This window comes from Psammomys obesus, unplaced genomic scaffold (genome assembly GCF_907164565.1).
Source record: "Psammomys obesus unplaced genomic scaffold, mPsaObe1.curated_primary_1811, whole genome shotgun sequence".
Classification (NCBI taxonomy): Eukaryota; Metazoa; Chordata; class Mammalia; order Rodentia; family Muridae; genus Psammomys; species Psammomys obesus.
Window position 1 is genome coordinate 6,696,976 of NW_026585643.1, and position 23,273 is coordinate 6,720,248.

At 44.3% G+C, this 23,273-nt stretch overlaps 1 protein-coding gene across 2 annotated transcripts in view; it reads right to left on the reverse strand.

Moving 5' to 3' along the window:
* Positions 1–2,227: 2,227 nt before the first annotated feature.
* Positions 2,228–23,273, reverse strand: part of Tnfrsf19 (TNF receptor superfamily member 19) — an 84,734-nt gene continuing 63,688 nt past the window's right edge. For both annotated transcript variants that reach the window (XM_055617369.1, XM_055617363.1), the window contains exons 6-10: positions 11,707–11,871; positions 10,599–10,724; positions 9,072–9,174; positions 7,709–8,105; positions 2,228–4,800 (exon numbers count right to left, since the gene is read on the reverse strand). In XM_055617369.1, the coding sequence (XP_055473344.1) occupies positions 4,792–4,800; positions 7,709–8,105; positions 9,072–9,174; positions 10,599–10,724; positions 11,707–11,871 (800 nt within the window). In that variant the 3' untranslated portion in view covers positions 2,228–4,791. The remainder of the gene's footprint in view (positions 4,801–7,708; positions 8,106–9,071; positions 9,175–10,598; positions 10,725–11,706; positions 11,872–23,273) is intronic.

Sequence of the window (23,273 nt, forward strand, 5' to 3'; positions counted from 1 at the left end):
GGCACAACAATGGCTCTGTGACATCATAGCGACGCATGGTGGTGCTCACAGTGATGTTACATGCTTTCAGAATGATTTATGCCACCTCAGAATGAGTATGTGTAGCCTCACAGTGATGCTGTGTGACCTTCACAATGAGTATAGTGGCCTTCACGAATACTATTTATAGCCCTCAAAATGCCATTGTGTTCCCTCACAATGAATCACTGTGACCTTCACAAAGACATTGTGTGTCCTCACAATGAGAGACCAAAAGATTAAAAATCAGCTATTAATTAAGGCCTGAACTAGGAGGGTGGAGAAATCCAGGAATGCCCTGAGGGGAAGGACTGCCTTACTGCATTCTTTCCCCACCCAATAGAGATACAGTTGCTCGGAAACTGGTCCATCCCCCTAGGGAGGGACACCAGGTCATTATGGTCTGGGGACCTTCCTATAGCCAATCAATTCAAAATGTAGCATTTTGACCAACAGATGCTTACCAGGCAGGAATCGCCCCTGCCTTGGGCATGCTGGGAGGGACCAGAATCTTTAAATCACCCAACTAACCTGGGCGCGGGGCTCTCGGCTCCCACCGCTTCAGCGGTGGGGGGTGTGGGCCTAAGCTGCAGCTTGTAATTTACAATAAAGAGAACCTCATGTATTTACAGCGGAGTCTGTTTATTCCTGGTCTTTTGGGGTTCGTGAACTGGGCAGAACAACGATGACTTTGTGTGGTACTCACAGTGACTCTGGGCAACCCGAACTGTTTTTGTGCCCTCATGTTTCTGTATGAACTCACAATGAATTTGTATGGCCTCACAATGACTCTTTATACCCTCACAATGAAATATGAGGCCTTATAATGACTACATTTGACCCTCACAATGACAGTGACGTGTGCTGTCACAGAGTTTGGGGGCCCTCACCATGATTTTGTCTGCCCTTCACAGTGACTATATGTTACCATCACATAACTCTCTGGGACCATAATGACACTCTGTCCTCAAAATGACATTGTATGCTTTCACCATGATCATGAGACCCTCATAAGACCCTCTGTGCTATCACAAAGTCTGCGTGATCTTCACAATGACATCATGTACCCTTACAGTGACTTATGTGCTCTCATAATGACTCTCTGTGCCCACACAAGGACGAGGTGTGGTCTCACAGTAACGCTGCCTAACCTTAATGACACTGTCACTCTCTCACAAGGAGCTGTGTCATCCTAATGTCTTGTGCAGCGACTGTGTGTGACAATGACCGTGAAGCTCACAAGGATTTTATGTACCTTCACAATGGCTACGTGTGACCTCAGATGAGTGTGTGCATCCCTACAATGGCATTTTGTGTTCTCATAAAGACTGTTATCTTTTCGACTTTGTTTACCATCACAATGACACTGTCACCTTCACAAAGAATTTTTGTGATCTCACAATGACTGCATGACCTCTACAATGACTCTGTGACCTTCACAATGACTCTGTGTTCTCTCACAATGATTCTGTATGACCTAATAAGGGCTCTATGAACTCACAATCACTTGTATGTCCTCACAAATGACTTTGTGTGCCATCACAATGACTCCATATGACCTTCAAAATGATGTGTGAACTTCAGGACATTGTATATCCTCTCAATGACTTTTGAACCTTCACAGTGACTATGTGTGATGTCATTTGTATACACTCAAAATTATATATGACTCTCAATTATTAATAACTTCACAATAACTTTTTGTGCCCTCATGGTGCCTGTGCGTCCTTCACAATAGTTTTGTGTATCCTCACAATGACTTGGGATGTGACTTTCAGAATGATTTTTTGTGGCCTCTCAATGATTTTGTGTGTCCTCACAATCATTTGTGTCCCCTCCAAATGATTATGTGGCCTCATAGGACTACGTAACCTTCACATTGACTTTGTGTGCCCTCAAAATGACTCTGTGTGACCTTCACCATGATGTTGGGTACCCTTACAAAGACTTCTGTGGACTCTTTGTCTTCACAATCACTGTGTGGCCTTTACAATGATTCAGCTTAGCCTTCACAATGACTTCTGTGTCCATCACAGTGATCTCTGTGCCCTCACAATGACTCTGTGTCCCCCACAATAGTCTGTGTGCTGTCAGCGACTGTGTGCCATTCTCCATGATTTATGACATACACATGAATTTTTGAAGCAAGTGAAATAGAACCACAACTACAAAACCATTTTGACTTGACATGTAACTAAAAATAAGGAGTATCAATTTTATTCACAAGTTTTAAAAAGCATTAAAAAGGGTTCGCATTGGAAAATGATAACTTACAATTTATAAATTCCAGTATGTAAAACAGTCATGATGAAATCTAAGCTGATACAAACTATCTTAAAAGCGGTGATTGTTTTTCTTTCCTTTTCTGTTTTCTTCTAACACACACAGCAGTGCCTATACTAAAAAACAGCAGCAGTAACTCTTTAAAGTAGAAAACCCCAAAATTCAAAATATATTCCGTATTATTCAAAATAGAAAACACATGACTTGACCTGACTGATTCAAAACTCCTTGCCTTCATCTTGTCCTGGCTTCTGCCATGTGAAAGGGGAGGTCGGGGGCCCCTATGTCAAGATGCCTCTCTGTACAAGTGTCTGACATCAGCATGCCAGCTCCTGTGTAAACAGCCTTGTAAGATGCTCCAATCATGTGAAGCGCAAGTTGCGTTTTCCCCTCTTGTTTACAGTGAGTGTAAAATGTAAAAACACTGTTGCATGTTTCTAGAGTGGCTGGTGCGAGCATATCTCCTTTTTGATGATGATCCAGAATCTTCCAAGTGCAGTATCAAATGAAATCAATTTTTAACCCTCAGCATTTCTCTTCTGATTGAAAGTGATATTTTGGGATTTGGGGCCAAAGTCTCTCTTCCATCAGTCTGGCTTTCCCCAGCTGTGTCTTTGAAGTCCATCAGGGCTTGGCATGTGGAAAATATATTCAGGTTACACAAAGGAACACAACCCTGCTGGCTTTGATCATCCCTCTGTCATAACAGAGATGATTAGGTTGCAAACAATGGCACACACATGTGCATTATGAGGAGGCCATTCAGGGAGCTCAGCTTGCATCCTCATGGAAATCTGCTGGTTAAATCCTAAATGTTTACGACTTTCCTAAAGCCAATTCTCATAAGGGCTGGGGACACAGAAACAAAAATGTCAATCAGTTATGACTGGGCACCAGTGGACATGAAAGCAGATGTGAGCTACCATGGGACATTATGGCAGTGTTCTTCCTATAGCTGGCAAAAGAGCAGACGTCATGAGAAGCAACAGGTACAGACAAGCCAGAAGATACACATCAAAAGCTATAATTATGGCTAGAAAGAGGCCACAGGGAGAGGGCTCATTAAATCTATCCATGTCTTACAAAGAGAGAAAACCATGGGGGGAAACAGAAGATAAAAATATCTAGGAAGACAGTATCTCCATGTTTGGTTTTGGTGGCAGGGAAGAGAGCCCAATTTAAGAAGGGCAGCTTCCAGTGAATCCAATCACATTTATGTCACAGATCTAGATATTTTTTAGAGTGTAAATGTAACAGAGCAACAACAAAGGGTCAAAAGGCAGAGGTCAAATCTGATTATGTAAGTTCAAACCGGAAACCAAGTAAGTCCTGCCTAATGAAGCCGCAGGGCAAATGATAAAGAGAAAATGAGCCCTCATTCTTCCTTAGCCTTAGAGACTGTTCTGGTAGGGAGATGCCCTCATGGAGAAGATGGGACACCTTACATAACACCCCTACATCAGAATGCTGTACTGCAAAGCCTTGGTTAGACTATATGGCATCAGGGAGCCTGTTCTCCCAAACTGTCTGCCAACCATGCTTTTCCACATCTGGTTCTAATGTGCACTAGCTTCCCACTTAAGGACCCTGCAGTGGCACACTCAAGATGCCGAAGCATTTTATATAAATTCAGGTGCAGATCACAGATTACTATGTTTTTAAGCACCTCCTTCCTATATAAGAACTCGGGCATTGTGAGCCCAGCACGGGGAGGGGGCGGGCATACCTAACACATGCTTCCACAGTCACGGTCCTAACACACACAGTCAGGCTTCAGGATATGCACAGTAGGTGGTTACGATAGTAAAGTGATGCCCTCTTCCCTTCTACATCCCATAACCCAGGCTTCCTGTCCTGTCAACGCTGCTGCACATTCATGGGGAAGAGACCAAAAGTTGCTCATAATGAATAGGCTAGTTGACTTCACCAAACCACGATTGAGGCAGGGCTACGAAGCCCCTTCAGCCCACTGCTGTATACCAACCTGCTGATGAGAGAGTGACTTTCTTCAACAGAACCCCCAGAGCTCTGCTTAAAATCCAAGGAAGGGCTCTTCCAAGGCTTGTCATAGGATAAGGGATTACTTCGGAAAGAGAATGCCTATACTATACTCTATGTCTATACTCTGGGTCTTGTGAAACCACATTCACCATGGATGTAAGAAGGGGCCAGGCTAGGTCCTGCTGTGCCCACAATCTTTCAGGCAGTACATTCCACCCATTGGTCCTTCAAATTGCCTTCAGCTAAGGTTCTTGTTTAGGGGAGAAGCGCAGGTCCCCAGGCCGCCGGCAGCCTCTCCTTGCTTCTTGTTGAGGTTTCGGCTTACAGCTGGTCAGGCTCAGAAGCAACTGGTTGAAAGGCTGGAAATGCTGCCAGTTTGGTTCAGATTTATTTTTTCCTCCAGAAACCATAGACAGTCAAGAGTACTCAGTCTGTAAGCCCCAACAGAGGTGTGTCCAGACCCACACCTCCACTTCAGGAAGGTGGTCTTCAGGCATCCTAAAACAGCAACAGAGGGAAAGCTTGGAAAATGGTGCCTTCTAAGTTAAAGCTGTGACATGGTCATCCTAAAACGGATTGTGCACAGCTACTAAGAGTAGTATCCATATTCAAGCATCCCATACCACGTCTTCCGAGAAAGCAATGAAGGATTTGTAACGGCACAATTACCAGTATGGGCTGACTAACTGAAAGATGACAACGTAACCCATAATAATCACGATGACTTAAAAACAAAACAAAACAAAACAAACAAATTCTTTTGTTCATCACCCTCATTGGAACATTTGAAGGCACTGCTTCAGTGTGGGGCTTCCTAAAGCATTCTTAGGGAAGTCATCAGGGCCTCCAGAAATGAAGGTGGACAGTGAACACCACCGCTCTGTCTGCCACCTCGATCACAGAACCTTACTCTTCCACTCCTGGCAGATGTCTGCAAAGAGTGAGAGAGCAGGATGGCTTTTTATGGTCTCCCTTGAATAGGCACAGTCTTCTTGAGATAATTATCTTCAGCAAGGTGCTGTATCACAGGAAGTATGGCCCCGCTTCAAAATGGGACTGGACATCAGCTGGGACTAGAACCTTGCTTTCATGCACAAGCCCCTGGCAATGTGGTCATCACTAATTTGCATTGGTAACTATGGTAAACATCTCTAGGTAAAGACATTCTCTAGAAATCAGAGGTTCTGAAGTCTGTCTGAACACTGGGAAATAATTTTTACCAAATATGGTGACTACCTGTTGCTAGGGTAACAAATATTTTGAACTCTACTGCAGAAAGCCAACTCTCTCACTTGATCATATGCAAAGAGCAGATCGGTAGATTGGAAAGCTGGGTGGTCCTCTCAGAGCTTCGCTAACCCTCTGCTCCTTCCTCTTGAGTTATGTATTTGTTTCCTTGTTTACTGTTTTGAGTGGGGAGTGTGGAATGTTTGTGCCATCCCTCGGTGCATGTGAAGGGCAGAGAACAACTGGCAGGTGTCGGCTCTCTCCTTCCGCTATGTTGACTCCAAAGGATCAAACTCAGGTCATCAGGCGTGGCAGCCATCACCTTTTTTTTTTTACCAGCTGAGCCATCTAACTGACATAGAAATCACTGTTGACATTAAATGATGTTTAAAAAAAAATAACACCAAGGGGACCTACAACGTAGCTCATGGGTAAGCACTGGTCGTGAATGGAGCTGGATCCCTGGAACCCAGCAAAAGTAGAGATCCCTGCAAAGTGTCTTCTGACACCTACATGTGCCTTCCTGTTCCAATGACAAAATAACATAAAATAAAATAAAGCTGCAAAACCACCAAGAAAGCTTTTCCTATAAGGAAACAGGCTAGCTTCCTTCTCTCAACTATCTCAGCGACGGACACCCCACATCCCTCAGCTCTCTCTGTTCCCTTCTGCACAGATGGGCACAGGGAAAATGAGATTTGAACAGACTCATGGTGGCTAAAGGTGGCTCTCACACCTATGTATTCATCCTGAATTGGGAACATTACCATCAGATCCTGGATGGTCTTAAAGCACCCACAAAAACACTAGAGTGTAAAAATACCGATCCAGGAAACAGATTTACCATGCTTTGGAAATCACAGCCTTACACCAGGTGGGGCTGGGGCTGCTTCCCAGTTCCTTCCCGAATTCCAAAGGAGTCCATGGTATGGAGCAAGCTAATGAGTCACGAACCTAAGGAATGGACAGATGATCTAGATGCTCCATGCTTTGTTTTCTAACAGTAAGCTACTGAAATCAACTTCCTTTTTGTTTGAATTTATTGGATTATAAACAAACAAACAAACAGAGTCTTGCTATGTAGCCTACCATAGCGCCCAAATAACTATATACCCTAGGCTGATCTTGAACTCATGGTGATCCTCCTGAGTGATGAGTTTTCCTTGTGTGCTACCTCCTTTGGTAGTATCAAATTCTTTATGAGAATGCATTGTCTACCTTGAAAAATGGGCCTGGTGAAAGGAAATATGAATTGCTTTTTAGAATGCACTGGTCAGAAAATAGCAAAATTAGCTGAGTTAAAGACTTGGCTGCCGCAAGCCCATGAGGGGTCCTGCATGTGCAGAGACTTGGGTCTTACAGATTCAGTAAGTGTACCTAAAGGGAATACTTTAGGTATACTTCTCGTCACTTCTCCCCACTTCGCTCTCTCTGTGATAATTACAACATCTCTTGCTTCCATTTCCTCCCTCCAAAACTACTCATAGCCCCTCTGTACCTCCTTCAAATTCATGGCCTCTTTTTCTGTTATCACATTCATATGTGTATTTGTATATAATCATAAACATAACCTGTTGAGTCCATATCATCTTACTTGTATGTATGCTTTCAGGGCTGACTGTTTGGCACTGGACAACTGGTGTGCTCTGCCCTAAGGAAGACCACCTCTCCTGCCCCCAGCTTTCCTCAGTTGCCTTTACCTCTTTGTGCAGGGTTGAGGCCCCATGGTTTAAAATCTTCCTGCCCCTCCTCGGCAATGTTCTCGAAGCCAGAGGTGCAGGAGTGTTTTGTAGATAGTTCTATATCACAGCAATAGAAACCCTAAGATACCATTTTATATTAGAAACTAAGGAATTCTTGCAAACATGTTTTCTTGAGAGAGGGTCTTTGTCAGGAAGCTTTCCACACTAAGCAGTCAGATTTAAGAAGACAAGGCAGAGTGTCATGGCCCTTTGTCCTCCCATAAAATGGTTTTGTTTGTTTAAAAAAAAAAAAAAAGCACTTGAAACTTATTTTAAAACATCTTCTGGTTTTTGTACATGAAATAATATATGAGGAATAATAAAATACAATTACCCTCATCTACCTCTCCAGATTTCAAAGTGGGAACAGGGTTTGGATCCCTCTAGTCTAGCATAGGCCATTGCCAAGCTCCCACTGAAACCCATCACTGTCTTACCTGGAAGGATGTGGGCATGGCTAGGTCCAAGGTGTCACTGCCTTCCCAGCCTCCTTGGCTTGGAGTCCTTTGAGCATCCTGAGCTAGGGTCTGCTCCCAGACTATATCACCATTTCTAGGTGAGTCAATAGTTCCTGAGAAATTTCCAGAAGAATCTGGAACAGCTGCCCCAGCTGGATCCTGACCACCAATGGAATCCAAAGATGCTGAGCTTTCATTTTCTGGATTGATGGAATTGACATCTTCTCCAGTGAGTTCAGGATAGGAGTCACAAAAGGAGCTGTCACCACCCAGAGGGTTCTGCATCAGAGGCCAGGCATCCGAAAACTCACCGCAGATGGAACGGGAAACAGAGCCGAAGAAAGCTGGCATTGTGTTCCCCAGTGAAGCTGCATTTCTGAACACACACCCAAAGGTTTGTAAGTATTATACAGTGACAAAACCACTGCTACAGAAAAGCATTTCAGCTATAACTTTTAATATGGCTGTAATACCAACATACTGGGAATTCCAGTGCTAACTGTTGTTTTAAAGTTGCCTCAGTGTGGCAACTGAAGCTACTCTGTTGACCTTAAAACTGTTTGTTTGTTTGTTTGTTTGTTTGTTTTTCATGAGACAGGGTTTCTCTCTCTGTAGCCTTGGCTGTCCTGGACTCACTTGGTGGGCCAGACTGGCCTCAAACTCAGAGAGATCTGCCTGCCTCTGCCTCTGCCTCTCCAAGTGCTGGGATCACAGGTGTGCAGCACCACACCCAGCCCTTAAAACTGGTTTTTACAACTATTTCTAATTACTATAACCATATCCAACCTCTACACCGCATTCTCTTAGTTCTTAACTGAGTTTTCTTGACTGTTGTTCTAGGCAGTGTGCCAGCAGTATGTGACAAGTGAGACATTACTCTTGAGATTGCAGAAACATCAGCAACAGAGGCTGGAGAGGCGGCTCAGCAGTTAACTGCACACGCATACTGCTCTTACACACACTGAGCTCGGCTTCCAGCCCCCACACTGGGAGACGCACAGCCACCTGTAACTCTAGTTCCAGGGGGTGGCTGACGCCGTTGGCTTCTGAGGGCATCTGTAAGCACAGATGTGTGCTCGTCCTTACACACAGAAACTCACAGACACACCTTAACATCTTATAAAAATAGAGACATGTCATGAATGTAACACAAAAGTGAAGTGGGTTGGGGAGGGAGCACCAGAAGGCGGTGTCAGGTATCAGGGGTCTCTCTCCTCTCAGGTTCCCAAGTCACCGATGACGCTTACGCAGCAGGTCTCTCCAGGGAAACACAAAGCTGCTACATCAGGAGGCCACATATTTGCAAATGGGAATCTGACATTGTGGACCGGAAGGCAGTTACCTCTCCTGAAGGGCAGCTGTAGAACGCAGCCCACAGCCAAGCGCAGTGCGGGCAGGGCTGCGGGCCTCCTCACAGCACAAAGATGGAATCAGGTGAACGGGCCCTGAGGAAGGCAGAAAAGCGTGAAGCACGGGGCTTTAGTTCCTCCTGAACTTTCTCATTCACACCAGCTAAGCTTTGTTCCCCTTGGAAAGGTAGCTGGACTTTACTAGGTGGATATTTAGCAGAAGAAGGAATACAAATGTCCAGAAGTCACACAAGTGCACATCGGTGTCAAGACTGAAGCAGGAGGAAGGAGGACTTCGGTCAGCCTGGGCTGTATAATGAGGCCTGTCAGGAAGGAGGACAGGACCTGGGGACAACAGTGAGACATTCTCATTCATTTTGTGACATGTGGGACTGAGATGGTCCATTTTGCAACATTACCGAGAGGCACTGGGTGATCCCAAGAGGCTGGTCTAACCAACCTGGAGTATGAGTTACTTGAAGCAGATATACAGTAGTGCCTAATAGATGACTTGGTACTCTCATAGGCATTACATGCAGATGAAACAGAAACTCAGGACAACAGAGAGGGCTACTCAGCCAGACTGCCACCAGTTACTGCCAGCCACATGGGATTTATGTGCAGGAGGTCAGCTGGAATAGGTTATAAAGTAGAAACTTCAAGTTGATGCTGATGAGCAAGGGGCAGAGAAAGTCATGTCACCTTTGCCTGTCTGGGTCAGAGGCACATCTCCACCAGCATCAAGTCTCCTTAATGGCTATTTCCAGCAACAGGCCAAGAGGCAGGCATGGCTGGACCCTGATAAGGACCTCCTTCTTCCGTCCTCCCCACCGAAGTCATTGAAATCAGACACATTATTATTCAGTTTAAACTGGCCAGGTAACCAAGGTATGTTGGTTAGCTTTATGTTGATTTGACACAGGTGGAGTACTTTAAGAGGAGGGAGCCCCAGTTGTTAAAAAAAAAAATGCCTCCATAAGCTGGGGCTGTGGGCAAGCCTGTGGGGCATTTCTTAATGTCCAGCCCATTGTGGGTAGTTCCATCCCTGGAATGGTGGTCCTGGGTTCTATAAGAAAGCAGACAGAGCAAGCCATGAAGAGTACGCCAGTAGGCAGCACCTTTCCATGGCCTCTGCATCAGCTCCTGTCTCCAGGTTCTTTGAGTTTCTGTCTTGGCTTCCCTTGATGACTATGGAAGCCAAATAAACCCTTTCTTCCTGAGCTGCTTTTGGTTGTGGTGTTTTGTCCCAGCAATAGCAACTCTGACTCATGTACAAGGATGCTAACCCCACCTCTACACATAGAACACAGTTCTATGGATCTTCCTGTTCTCTTAATACTGAAGAGATCTGAAGCACCCAAACCAAAGTGGTCAGAGGAGAGTCGTTGAGACAGGTCGGGCTATGACTGGAAAATCAGCCTGTGACGTTCCGAAGAATACGAGCTGTACTTGGCAATGCCCTGCTTTGCAGTCCCATTCTGCATGCCATGTAGACATCGGTTCTTCACAGCTCAACTCACCATAGGTCTGGGCTGAGTCCCGGTGACACTGACAACACGCTCTATGGGCACAGTGGCGGAGCCGAGGCTGGTCAAAACATGACAGCTCAGAGCCATTGTACTGAATGTCCTGTGACCTCAGGGACCCTAGAGGAGAGGAGAGATCCCCAATCAACACTTCTCCATAAGAAGGGCACCACTCTTGCATTTGTATTCTTGAAGAGACAACAGCATTATCCAATATAACCCTTCTGTTTACCCCAAGACACTCACTGTAAACTGAAGACACGCAGTACGACAATCTTCCAAACATTAGTGCTTGGTCCAGAATAACTTAACCTGGACCATAATACTTCTGCTGGCCTACGGTGGGCAAACTCAATCAATACAAAGCCTATGTCATTACATACCCATTCCCACACATATACATACACACACACTTACAAAACATTATTATTTATGTGTAAGGGTATTTTGCCTGCATGTATACCACATCCATGCCTGATGCTCATGAAGATCAGAAAAGGGCATCAGTTTCCCTGGGGCTGGATTTGCAGATACTGTAAGCTGCTGCGTGGTGCTGGAAATTGAATCTTCCTGTAGAAGAGCAGCCAGGGCTCTTAACCACTGAGGCATCTCTCCAGCTTCCAACCCCCACATTTCTGTGTGTGCTGGGAATTAAAGCCCAGGGCCTTGCACATGTTAGGCAAGTGCTCTACCACTGAGCTAGGGCCTAGCCTTCATCTACGAAATTTCTTGCATATGGGCTAAAGGCGAGAAGGATATGGTTTAACAGATAAACTTCCGGACCACCATGGCATTGAAAAGTTAAGCTGAATGATGGCAAGCTAAGGACTGTCTATTCTTATACAGAGGCACACAGCATTTAAAATAATTTGTGAAGAATGTAGGGTATAGATGATTTTTATTTTTGCAGCCTTGAGACTTCACAGCTGTGTCAGCATCCTTCTGAGGCCCTGAAACCCCTGAAGAGGCCTGTCCTCCTGAGTCTTGTATCCTAAGTCGCTGGTGACGCTTGCCTTAGCCAGGTCTCTCAAGGACTTGTGCGACAATGATAACATGCTCCCGTCACAGTAAGCCGGGGGTGGGGTGGGGGTGAGAGGCTTACAGCTGGGCTTCTTCTCCATGAACTGCCTCTTGCAGTAGATGACACACAGGATGAGCAGGGCCAGCAGCACGGTGGCCAGAGCACTGCAGATGACAGCAGCCAGGGCTGTATCCCGAGGGCTGGAGGCCGTGGACGAGATCTTCACGAGGTTCACCTTACTGGTACCTGAACATCGACAGGAACAGGTCAGGACAGACTCCGCAAGCCAGGACTCAAAATGCTTCGAGGCATGTCCAACCTTATCTTACTGTGATATGTGACACCCTGTTGTCACCCCTCAAGTTCATATTCCAGAACTGTGTAATCCAATTACTACACAAGTTTATGGTTTTTTGTTTTGTTTTTTTGTTGGACTGCATTCATAGCTATTCTCGGCTGTGCCCAGCCTGTGGGTTGCAAATGGACACACCAGGCTCATAGGGCCCATGGTTACTAGCTATCTCCATGGCTGTGAGGTACCCTGGAGCTCAAACAGGGCCAGACCGGCTCCTCATTGCAACTGTTCCCCTCTCTCCTAAAAGAAAAGTCATTTCTCTGATTCAAGGGCTAATCTGGACTATCAGCTTGGCTGAATTTAGAAACACCTAGGGCATTAGTGAGTTACACCCTGGGTTTGCCTGTGGGGGTGTTTGCAGAAACGACTGAGGAAGACCCATCCCAATTGCAAGCAATACCATCCCACGTTCTGGGGTCTAGGCAAAAGCTGGTTGGGTAGCAGCATCCCTTTCTCGTCCCAATTCACTGAAATGTGGATAAGCAGCCTCATGCCGCCACTGGTGGGTGGGAAGCGCTGGTCCCACTGCCATGCCCTCCATACCCTGATGGACAGTAACCCTGCCATGAACCCAAATATGCACTTCTTCCCTTAAGCTGCTTCTTGTCAGGCACTGGGCCACAGCAATGAGTAGTGGTTACTGAGTCTCCCAAATCTTCCCTACCTGTCAGTTGTGTCTGCCTGTTCTTCCCATAGTGCCACGCAGACTCCTCCCTCAGCTGTCATTTGCTGGGTCAATGCTGTTCGCCAAACTCAAGTTGCAATAGCAATACCCAGGGTTTCACCTCCCACCCCTGCTTTCTTTTCCTCCATGATACAACTGTCACCCAACATTTGGATCATGACTGTGCTCCTGATTGCAGTTGGGCTGGCTTGGCAAGAGGTTACGCTTCCAGCCTCCTTTGCAGCTAGGTGTGACAGTGACTAGGGTCAAGTTACTGGGGAGGTGGACGGTTGGAGATACGTGGATCATCTCAATTCATGGACAAATCATTTCTCCAGGCCTCCCCTCTACTGTGAAATGTGAACTGTAAGTAGCAAAGCAAGAGACCCAACAGGGTGAGGCTTATCAGCAAGGCTGGCCCAGTACCAGGGTGGGAAGGTGTCCTGCGAATTCACCCAGGAGGGTGCTCCCCAGGTCCAACTGGCTGGGCGGTCACAAAACTTCTGCTTTACTTTGGCAGAAATAGTTTTTTTGAATCTTCTCATTACAGTAGGTTGGCTTTTCCCCTAGCTAGTTTACATCCCTTACACAGGGCAATGTCTCTTGTTAAGCCTGTTTACTCTTTATTTATAATAGCGCCAAGGGATTCGGGCACACAGTTGTTTCTTGATAAACAGTGGGGTAAAGGAGTGTTTGCAGAAAAAACTCCAGACACTAAGTACTCCAAAACATTGGTTCAATGGGAATTTGTCAGTCTACTGACTGACTGAGTACTTCACTGAGAACCTCCTGTCCTGCCCTTGGCTGCATGGCTGATGGCAGTGCAGACAGAAACATCTTGGGTAAAGAGCAGCTTTGTTTACAGCCACTGCTGTGTGCAGTCTTGCTGAGACTAGGGAGAGAGAGAGAGCACAGGACTCCTTGGCTTGGTCAGTATGCAAACCCTGAAGATCATGTTCTCATCCTCAGAACGAACATCCAACAAATGATCAACCTTTCCTTGTAACAACTCATGAAGCCACCCCAGGGGCATGGCAAATTTGATCCTAACTAATAACACACAGAAAATGACTGCTGATACACAACAAATGTCCAGAAGTCATGCCTTCCATCTAATCAAAGCTAATCTTGTGCCAAGATAGTTGTTAAGGGAACGAATAAGCACTCACACCATCCTATTCAAAAGAGACATGTTAACATCTTATCCCTATCCTACCATACTAGGTGTGTGGGGGGGGGAGGGGAGGAATAAACGACAAGATCAGCTACAGAGCTGCTAACAAGAGCCCATGTTCACCTTCTGCAAAGCATTACCCCAGTTATCATCAAGGCCATTATAGCTAGCGTGCATGCATGCGTTTTGTGCATGTCTGTGTATATGTGTTCATATATTTGTGGGAACACTGACATGTCCGTGTGTGTGCATGCGTGCTCACATGTGCATACATGTGCGTCCTGAGGGAGTCTTCCTGGGTTGCTCTCCAAGTTGTTCACTGAGGCAAGGTCTTTCAGTTGAAGCCAGAGCTCATCCGCACAGCTGGTCTAGCCAGCCAGCTTGTTCCAGGGATCCTTTCTCACCTTGCCAGTACGGAACTGCAGGGGGCTGCAAAGTCCACCCAGCGTTTACATGGTTCCGGGGATCTGGACTCTGAGCCTCAAGCTTGCTGTTCTTTTGTAGACAGCATTTTAATTGCTGCTCCGTCTTCCCAGGCCCAACTTACGGAGATGTTTTTTACATCTTGTTAAATTCTTTGCAACCACTTAAAACAGATACGTAAACTGCAGTGTAATTAATTATTGGCTCAAGTTTTGTACAAGAAGATAAATCTAGTTAATCAGTTAATGTACATTATGGTTTGACCTAATAGCAAACACAAATAGGGCTTCTCAAGTTCAATTCACTTTATTCCTAGGAACAAAGAGGCTACTGAATTTTACTACAGTGAGAAACAACACACAGCTTCTAGTATCGGTCCTAAAATGCTACTTTTAAAGTACGCATTGCACGATTAGGTTAGCGTTGACAGTACAGCGGGGAAGAACAAGTGACAGCTGAACTAATGATAGCTTTGGGACTGAGCTATCATTTTAGGCTCTCGCTAATGATTTGTCTGTTCTCCAGGGAGTTAGGACATGAAGGTACTAAGCTGAGTTTGCACAGTCCCCCTGGACCCTGAGCTCAATCGGAAGACATAGGCAACTCGATTCATAGTTCTGGAATGTCAGTACCATTCAGACATTTACAGCATTTCTCAATATAGTATTTGATCTGTTTTACTTTTAGGTTGTTTGGAGTAAGCTACAATTCACTCCACTCCTTTTTGTGACTTTCCACCACTACTAACAACCAAAATCCAAACCAAATAAAAGCCTGATGATGAATTACTTCTAGCTGTGATCTTTAAGAATAATAAAAGCTGCCAGCAAACAGCCCCTTGCAGTTTCAGTAAGAGCAGAGCTCCAGAGCAAAGACTTTATCTTGCTCATCTAAACTTCAAAAAAAAAAAAATTCACAATAACGTTCAGCACATGAAAACCAGATGTGCCACAGTTTGCCAGTGAGAAAAAGAGCTGGTTTTTTCATCCACTTCATACCATGCATTCTGACAACGAAGAATATATGCCTAAGTCACTCACATTTTCCTCATTCTAGACTTTGATCTTTATTTTTTAATAACTGATAGAAATATCATTTCAAAATAAGATTTTTGTGTTTCTTTTCTATCTCTAGCTATATCTGTATTTTAGAAATTGATTTTTTTCTGAAGGAAAGGGAAAGGGGGAAGTGATATAGTTCTATTTTAATTAAAGCTGTGTAAAGATTTATTTTCTTTCTTTAAATTTTTTCACCGCTACCTTCTTTCTCTTGTGTGTATGTGTCTGATCATGCATGCCATCATGCACACAGAGGTCGGAGAACAACTTTTGGGTCAGTTCTCTTCTACCCTGTGGGCTCTAGAGAGGAGACTCAGAACTCCGCTCTCTAGGCACCGTACCTCACCCCACCCCAGCCATCCCATTAGCCTTAGTTTTCTCATTGTAACAACATATGCACAATGTTCTGCAGCAGAGACACCGAGTACATTCACCATGCTGTGTGGTGATCATGGCTAATTCCGGAGCACGCTCATTGCCCGCAGACCCTCTGAACCAACCCCCCTCCCCAAGCAACCACTTCCTCATCCAGGTTTTGACAGGCTTTAAGCTGCTTCTGTTGCTATGAAATTGACTACTCCACATGTTTCCACATAAATGCAATTGCACAATGTTAGGTGGCAGATGTGCCTGGCTTCTGTTACCTAATATTTTCAAGGCTCATTCACGGGGCAGAGACATCAGAATTGCACTTCTTTTTAATGGCTGAATAATATTTCATTGAACTCGTACACCATATTTGGTCAATCCATTCATACGGTGATCTTTGTTTTAGCTACCTGTGTTAAGGAATGCTGTTCTGAACACTTACATACAAGCTTTTTCAAAGTATTTTTAAACTTCCCATAAACATACATTGTAATTATTCCCCATCATCTCAAAACATTACTGAAATTGTAATAATTAAGCTTATATGAATAAGCCAGTCAAAAACATTTCCTGAACATGAATGAGAACAGGGGTTGTCAAAGCTGCTAGGTAGAGTTAGCTCATGTAGGAATGTAATAATTTCTGTGGGGAATCTGGGTTCTACTAAAAGGAGGATAGAAAGTACTTGACAATACTGGAGTCAACAGTCTCCAGCAAGCATGGGGCAGTCACAGAGAAGGTGTCAACAAGTGTGAAACGTCTGGAATCATGCAAAATATCCTCCAAACACAGTGAAATAAAATTAGAGATCACAGAAGAAAGAAAATAGGAAAATTCACAAATATTTGGTATGTTAACAACCATGTCTAAATAACCAACAAGTCATAAAAGAAATGGCAAGGAATTTAGAAAATAATTTGAGACAAATGAAAACACAATGTACCAAAATTTGTAGGATATGGCAAAAGTTGTAGTAGTTACAGAAAGAAATGACTAAGGCTTTTAAAAAAAAGATCTAAAATTTATAATCTAATCTTCTAGTCTAATATTTTGGAAATAAAGTAAGAACTAGAGCCAAGGGCAATGAAATAGGCAGGGGGAAAAAAAAGAAATCATTATCAACAACAACAACCAAAAACTAGTAGTTCTTTAAAAATATCTTCAAAATCAACAAACTTGAGATTATCTGAGGAAAAGAAAGAGAGAACAAGTTAAAATTATTAAGATCAGAAAATGAAACCAAAAATTTTTACAAGAACAGCTGACATCAATGTGGGGAAGAAGCAGCCAAGGGTGTCTACTTTTACCATTTCTACCCAGCACAGTATCTGGAGTTCCTGGCCAGAGGAATTAGCCATGAAAAATAAAACTAACTAAGTAACTATCATCCAAACTGCAAGGAAAAATTAAAACCATCTGTTTCTAAATGATATGATCATATATGTAGAAAACCATAAGCATTAGTAAAAATGATTGGAAAGAACAAAAGAATTCAACAGGTTTGCAAGATACAAATAAATATGCAAAGTCAGTTATGCTTTAATGTTAGCAATGAATCAAAAAAGAAAATGAAGGCCAAGTCGTGGGGTGCTTGTCTTTAATCCCAGCACTTGGCACTCAGGGGCAGGTAGATCTCTGTGCTTTCGAGACCAGCCTGTTTGAAGTAGAATGCTCCTGTTTAAAAACAAAACAAAACAAAACAAACAAACGGAAAGGAAGGAAGAAAGGAAGGAAGGGAAAAATGGAAAAGAAAGAAAAGGAAGAAAATAATTCTGTTTATGAAGTCATCAGAGAGACTGAAGCACTTAGAAACAATCGCACTGCTCTCCTCACCAGCCCTTTAATGCTTTAGACACCAGACATCTGAAGCAGAGTCCCGATAGCTCCCGTATTTGTATGTTTATGAAAACCATAAAATACTATTAAAAAAACACAAAATAGGAAGACATCCAACATTTGGAGATCAGGGAACTTGCTTTTGTTCAGGTGACCAGGTCACTCATTGCTATCAGATATAACTGCAACCTGTCGCAGGAAGCTGCTGAGGGAGGGGTGACTTGGTGCATCTGAACACAGGGGACAAAAATGGAATTTGGAAACATGTCAGAAAACTGATGTGGAAGTGTGTAATAAATAGTTATCACCGTTCTGTGTCCATAAGGCAAAGGGTAAAAGAAAACATGTCAGTGTTTTAATTATAAAGAGCAGCTGTTTTAGTTAGAGCTAATGCATCAAACACCACCAATGGCTTTCTAGATAAATGAGTATAGAAACAGCAAATGAATGAGCAGGTCGGATGGAGCAAACACTTCCTGAAAACTCATCTTAAACTTAGGTTCCTAGCACCTGGCTTTACTAACAAGGAGGACAACTAGCAGATGTGTTAACCCCAAAAGATATGATGTCTGCAAGGCTCTGGGGGGCAGGGTGTGAAAATGCAGAGCACTGCTTTTTAATCAAGCTGAACATTTGCTTCTGAGGAAAGAGACAGAATTTTCTATCCTATTTAGAAGCCCCAACAGACACAAGCCAAAGTAGCATGGCACCTCACAAACACGTATGGCAGTTATGAATTGGACAAAGGCTAAAGAGATTTATCTGGAAGCTTTCCACATGTGGTATCAGCTGACCTTTCCTCCTTTAACCTTCCCACTTTCTGTGCCTTTAAATTTTCCTGGACTGTGCTGTATGCTTTAATTGGTTAAGGGCTTTGTAGCCACGTCTATGTTCAAACCTAATGTCTTTTTCTAGCTGTGTCGTCACCGGGAAATGATAACCTTGAGCCTCAATTTCCTTATCAATGAGATCAAGGAGTATCACTGGTTAGTAAGATTTTTTTTGGTCCTGGAGAAACATTGCTCTTGAAGGATCACCATGTTTCCTGACACATAGCAACTCTCCAGCAGGTCCACCATGCAGGCTCCTTAGTATTTAGAAATGACATTGTAGTTATTATGTCATTGGGGGTCTGAATCCCTTTAAACTCAACTGAAAGTACCCACATAGGCACTCACAGCTCACGCAAAGATGACATTATTTGAAGCAGAGCTATCCACTACAGCCTGGAGCTGATGGAATGGGCTACAGAGAATTGTTTACTCGTGGGTCTTCACACCCCCAAAGCACTGGAAAATTAAGAATCGAAACTAATGGCAGAAACAAAGCAACAGCGTCTGCTCTGAAGGTTGAATCTCCCTTCCTGTAAAGTACAGACACTAACACCAAGAACTTTACCAAAGTTATCCAATGACATTAAGAAATACTTTGTAACAATTAGCAAAAATAATCAATCCTTAAGGGTTATCTGAATGGAAATGATAAAGCCACGGCTAATGAAGTCCTTCCAGAGGAAGTTCTTTGACAGGCAAACAAGAGCATTTGAACTTGTCTGTCAGTTACAGAGCTAGTTCAGACAAGCTCACTGAGGGCCACCTGCCAAATCTTTAAGGGAACTCTGATGGTGAACATTCTCATTCAAGGAAGGCAAGCTACAGACTCTACTGTGAAGGCTAATCTTCACTGTTGGCTTGACATGACGGAGAGTTACATGGGGCGTTTACTTTCTTGGAATGTCTACGGAGAGGGTAAAGTGAGGTAGAACAACCCACCCTGAATATGGCCGTGCTGAGGTCTTGGATTTAACAAAAAGAGGAAGAAGAATTCATCTGTCTGTTTCCCGGGGCAGATACAATGTAACCAGCGATGCCTTCTCCACTGATGGATGCTGTCACCACGCTTTCCCTACTGATGGATGTGGGCTTTTCCATTTTAGTTACTTTTGCCAGGTATTTTGCTGTAGCAGCAAGAAAGCGATTGACATACTTCCTTTTCCTGAAACATCTTCAGAGAATTTGGTGTGAATGATAACAATACACCCAGGCACAATTTCTGTATGAGATTCCTGACCTTTCCCAAACTATAAAGATGTATAATAAACAGAACAAACTAGAAGAGACTTTCCTTCCCTCGTTTCACTGAAGCCATTACCTGTACAGTTTTGCCCTAATGTTGTCTCTGTTACAGTGAACTACAACTTGATGTGTAAAAGGCTGCAACCTACTCTGGCATCAAGTGCTGAGTCTCAGCCAATCACAGAGGATTAGAGGTTTTGACAAGTGCTCAAACAAGACAGATAGAAGCTGGCACCCAGCAGGCTGTCTCTATCTACACTTGTTAGAAGTTTGTCTTTTAATGATTTAGACTGATTAACTATAAATGAATAGAAATATAAACATTAAGCAAAGACAGAAATATTTAAATCACATGCAGAAATGCGATGAAAAGAAAAGGCATCCGGGTTGATGGGCATGAGCCTGAAAAAAAGGTGATGGAAAAAAAATCAGTGTCTATCCAGGTCTACTTCGCTGTTCAAATGTGCAAAGGTAAAGCAGTAGAAAGGAATGCATGATAGTTCTCTTTGTGGGCAGGTTAATTAGGTCATGAATGGGGACTAATGGCAAACAATAGAGAAAAGGTCTGGACAATCCCCTGGCCCACACAAGCATGTATGACCACAAAGATGGCTAACACGTGAGGGTCACAGCCAGCAGTGAGGGCAGTTTACTCAAGGCTTCTTCCTGCTTGACTTGTATTTCGAGCTGGAGAGAATCAGGCTGTCAGTCTAGGCTGGGCAACTTTGGCAATCAAGAAGGTTGGTGAGAATAAGCTCAGAGGGGCGCAAGTCTCCTTGAGGGCGTCAGGCCCGGGTTATGCACTGCGAGGTTCTGCTGGGAGGGGTCACCACATGAGGCTTTCCGGTCACTCCTGTGATGCATCTCTTTTCAAATGACTGAAGCTTTTATGACCAGATCACCCAGTCATTTGATAGGAGAGCTGACCCTTCTCCAGTGTCCAGCAGCCCTGACTGCGGAGCTGTCAATCACACAGCCACGTCTTTGACTCACGGTAACTAGACAATAGTTGAGTGCTTCCTGGATGCTTTGAGGAAACTGCACTAGCTCCAGAAACCACTGCAGCTGTGGCGGCTGCTGCTGAAGCCATGCCACAGCCCGGGAGGCCTTGTTCCATTCATGGCTGCTCCAGATACCCTGTAGCAGCTACAGGGAGACTTCACATTAGCCAAGATAAGCCTCAATGACCTCATTCATCTTTTAGCAAATCTCAGGTCCAGAGCACAGGACTTCCCGGCTGTAAGTCAAGCCTGTACTCTCCCAAGCTTCAGTCTTCCAGTAGCATCATCCCTGCCTTGGGCCTCTGCTCTGCTGTCCTCGTCTCCTGCTTACACTCGTGAACCTCATCTCTCACAGTACCTGCCAAGCCTTCCTGGACACTGAGAGCCGAAGTCCCTATGAAAAAAATGCTGCCCTCTGGTCATCATGCCTGCCCTGTCCGGCTCTCCCCCCTCATGGCTACTGGTTTCCCTCTAGTGTTCTCTCACTAACATCTCTACACGTGGACTATATGATGCAGGCATGCTGAAGAGTAGAGAGGATGGCTTTTATCTTGTCCATCTAGAACTTTCTTTTGTCCGCTCGAGAAGAAGCAAGAACCCCACAGCTCAGACTCTTAGAAGTGTACTGAGGGTCATCACGTTTTGTGCTAATACATCCGAAGTCAAGTTTGAAGCAAATTTAGAAATCCTCTCCTACTAGCTGCTGACAGTGGAGCCAGGGGTAATTTGTAAACAGATATCCTGGGCCGGATGCTCTTGAGTGACCATCCACATTCTCTTTGCTTACAGATCATTTGGCTGAGGGGTATATTTCCCACAGGATTAGACTGATCAAATATTATCATACACGTCTTTGAGGAGAAAGGAAAGAATAAAAGGAAGCCAGCAAGAGCTAATTGCTGCAGGGGAGTGGCTGGCAGGGCAGGGAGGTTTTGAGGCCCCAAGTGATGACTGCATCCACTGGGGAGGTCTGAGGAGACCGTCCTGTGTCTTCAGAGAAAGTCTGGTACTAACGATAGCGCTTTCTTTTAAATCCCCTTTTAGCACTTGGTGGATGCCATTTGGTACTTTAATTAGCATAAATACTATAATTAATACTGAAAAATTATAAGCCACCAAACAGGGGGTTGATCGTCTACAGCGTTTCTTTTGCAAACACAATAAAGTTAAAAGATTTTTTTTTTCCTGCCTTCAAGGATGTTTTGTTCTTTTTATTACCCCACCCACCTAAAAGTCTCCCAGTGTTTATTTGCCTGGAGAAACAATGAGGCCTTTAAACTCTGCACCAAGAAATAGAAAAGACACCATAAAAGAGAAACAATTATGATGGCTTTGAACATCTGTGGTGAGAGACAGGAAGCTCAAATAGGACCTCAAAAGGACAGAAGCAGGACTGCCATCTGGGAACTAAAACAAGGGAAACCGGGGCCATGCCCTCCCACCTCTAAGTGTGCACGCTCTCCTTAACCCCTGGAGTGCCACACGCCACCACAGCATTGGAAAAGGCCATGTGGAAGCAGACACAGACAAACACACCGAAGCCCAAGCAATCCTCCTGGGTTCCTGAATTAGTGAGGTGGGCAGTAAGAAAGAAGTAAACTGTGGAAATGTCCACATTTGATGACTCTTAAATTATTTATTTCCATAAGGAAAATAAGTGTTCGTCCATAATTTAAAACTCTTTGACTGGGTCTAGAGGGGAGAAAGAAATCTGGACTTACAGTGTCTCCTGCCACCTCCCAATCCAGCAGAGCTGCTCCTGTCCTCATCTACATTTTAATACCCACAGGACTCAGGCAAAAGAGCAAAAGTGTTGGCATTAAGTTGGAAAGAGAGCCCTTCTCTTGAGTCCTAGGACTTGAAATGAACTTGAAAATTCAACCCACGTTTCATTATTACTTGTGGCTTTTTGATCTCCACCTGGTACATACATGACAAAGTCGGGGAGCAAAAATTAAGTCTATCAGGAGTTAGGGCCAAGGCTCAAAATCAAGACTTCTTCAGAATGAGCATGGAATGCGCTCATCTGAAAAGACATCACACAGGCACAGTTCTGCACCAGCCTTGGGACAAGCGAATGATGTGGGTATGTGACAGGCTGCAGCAGAGATGAGAAAGGACTTCCCCTGGCTGTGTTTTTAGGCATTTACCTGCATCCTTAGAGCATAAAGCACAGAAAGCATTGACGGTGATGCTAGGTTACAGTATGAATGTAAAACCTCCTTAGCCCCTTCCCATCTGTGGTTTTTCCTGAGTATGATGCTCAGCTTTAACTGTCAACCTGGCGAAGTCCAAAATCACCTGGGAAGGAAGTCTCACTGAGAACTGTCTCAATCAGGTTGGCCTGCGGCAGGCTCGTGTGAGTTTTCCTTAACTGGGTTGGAAGAGGTGGGTAGACTCAGCAGGAAGGAAGCCTATTTCACAGGCTGGCTGGGCTGAATGAAAAAGAGAGATGCAGTGAGCATGGGCAAGCCTTCACCCATCGTTCTCTGCTCCTGGCTGTGGAAATGATAAGATGACTAGCTGTCTCGATTACCTGTCACTGTGACCTCTCCAGGGTGATGGACTGAGTCCCAGAATTGTAAGCCAAATGAATCCTTCCTCCCTTGCTTTAGTCAAGGCATTTTTATCACAGCACCGGTGTGCTAGCCACTTTTCCGTTGCTGGGATAAAACACCATGGCCAAGGCAACT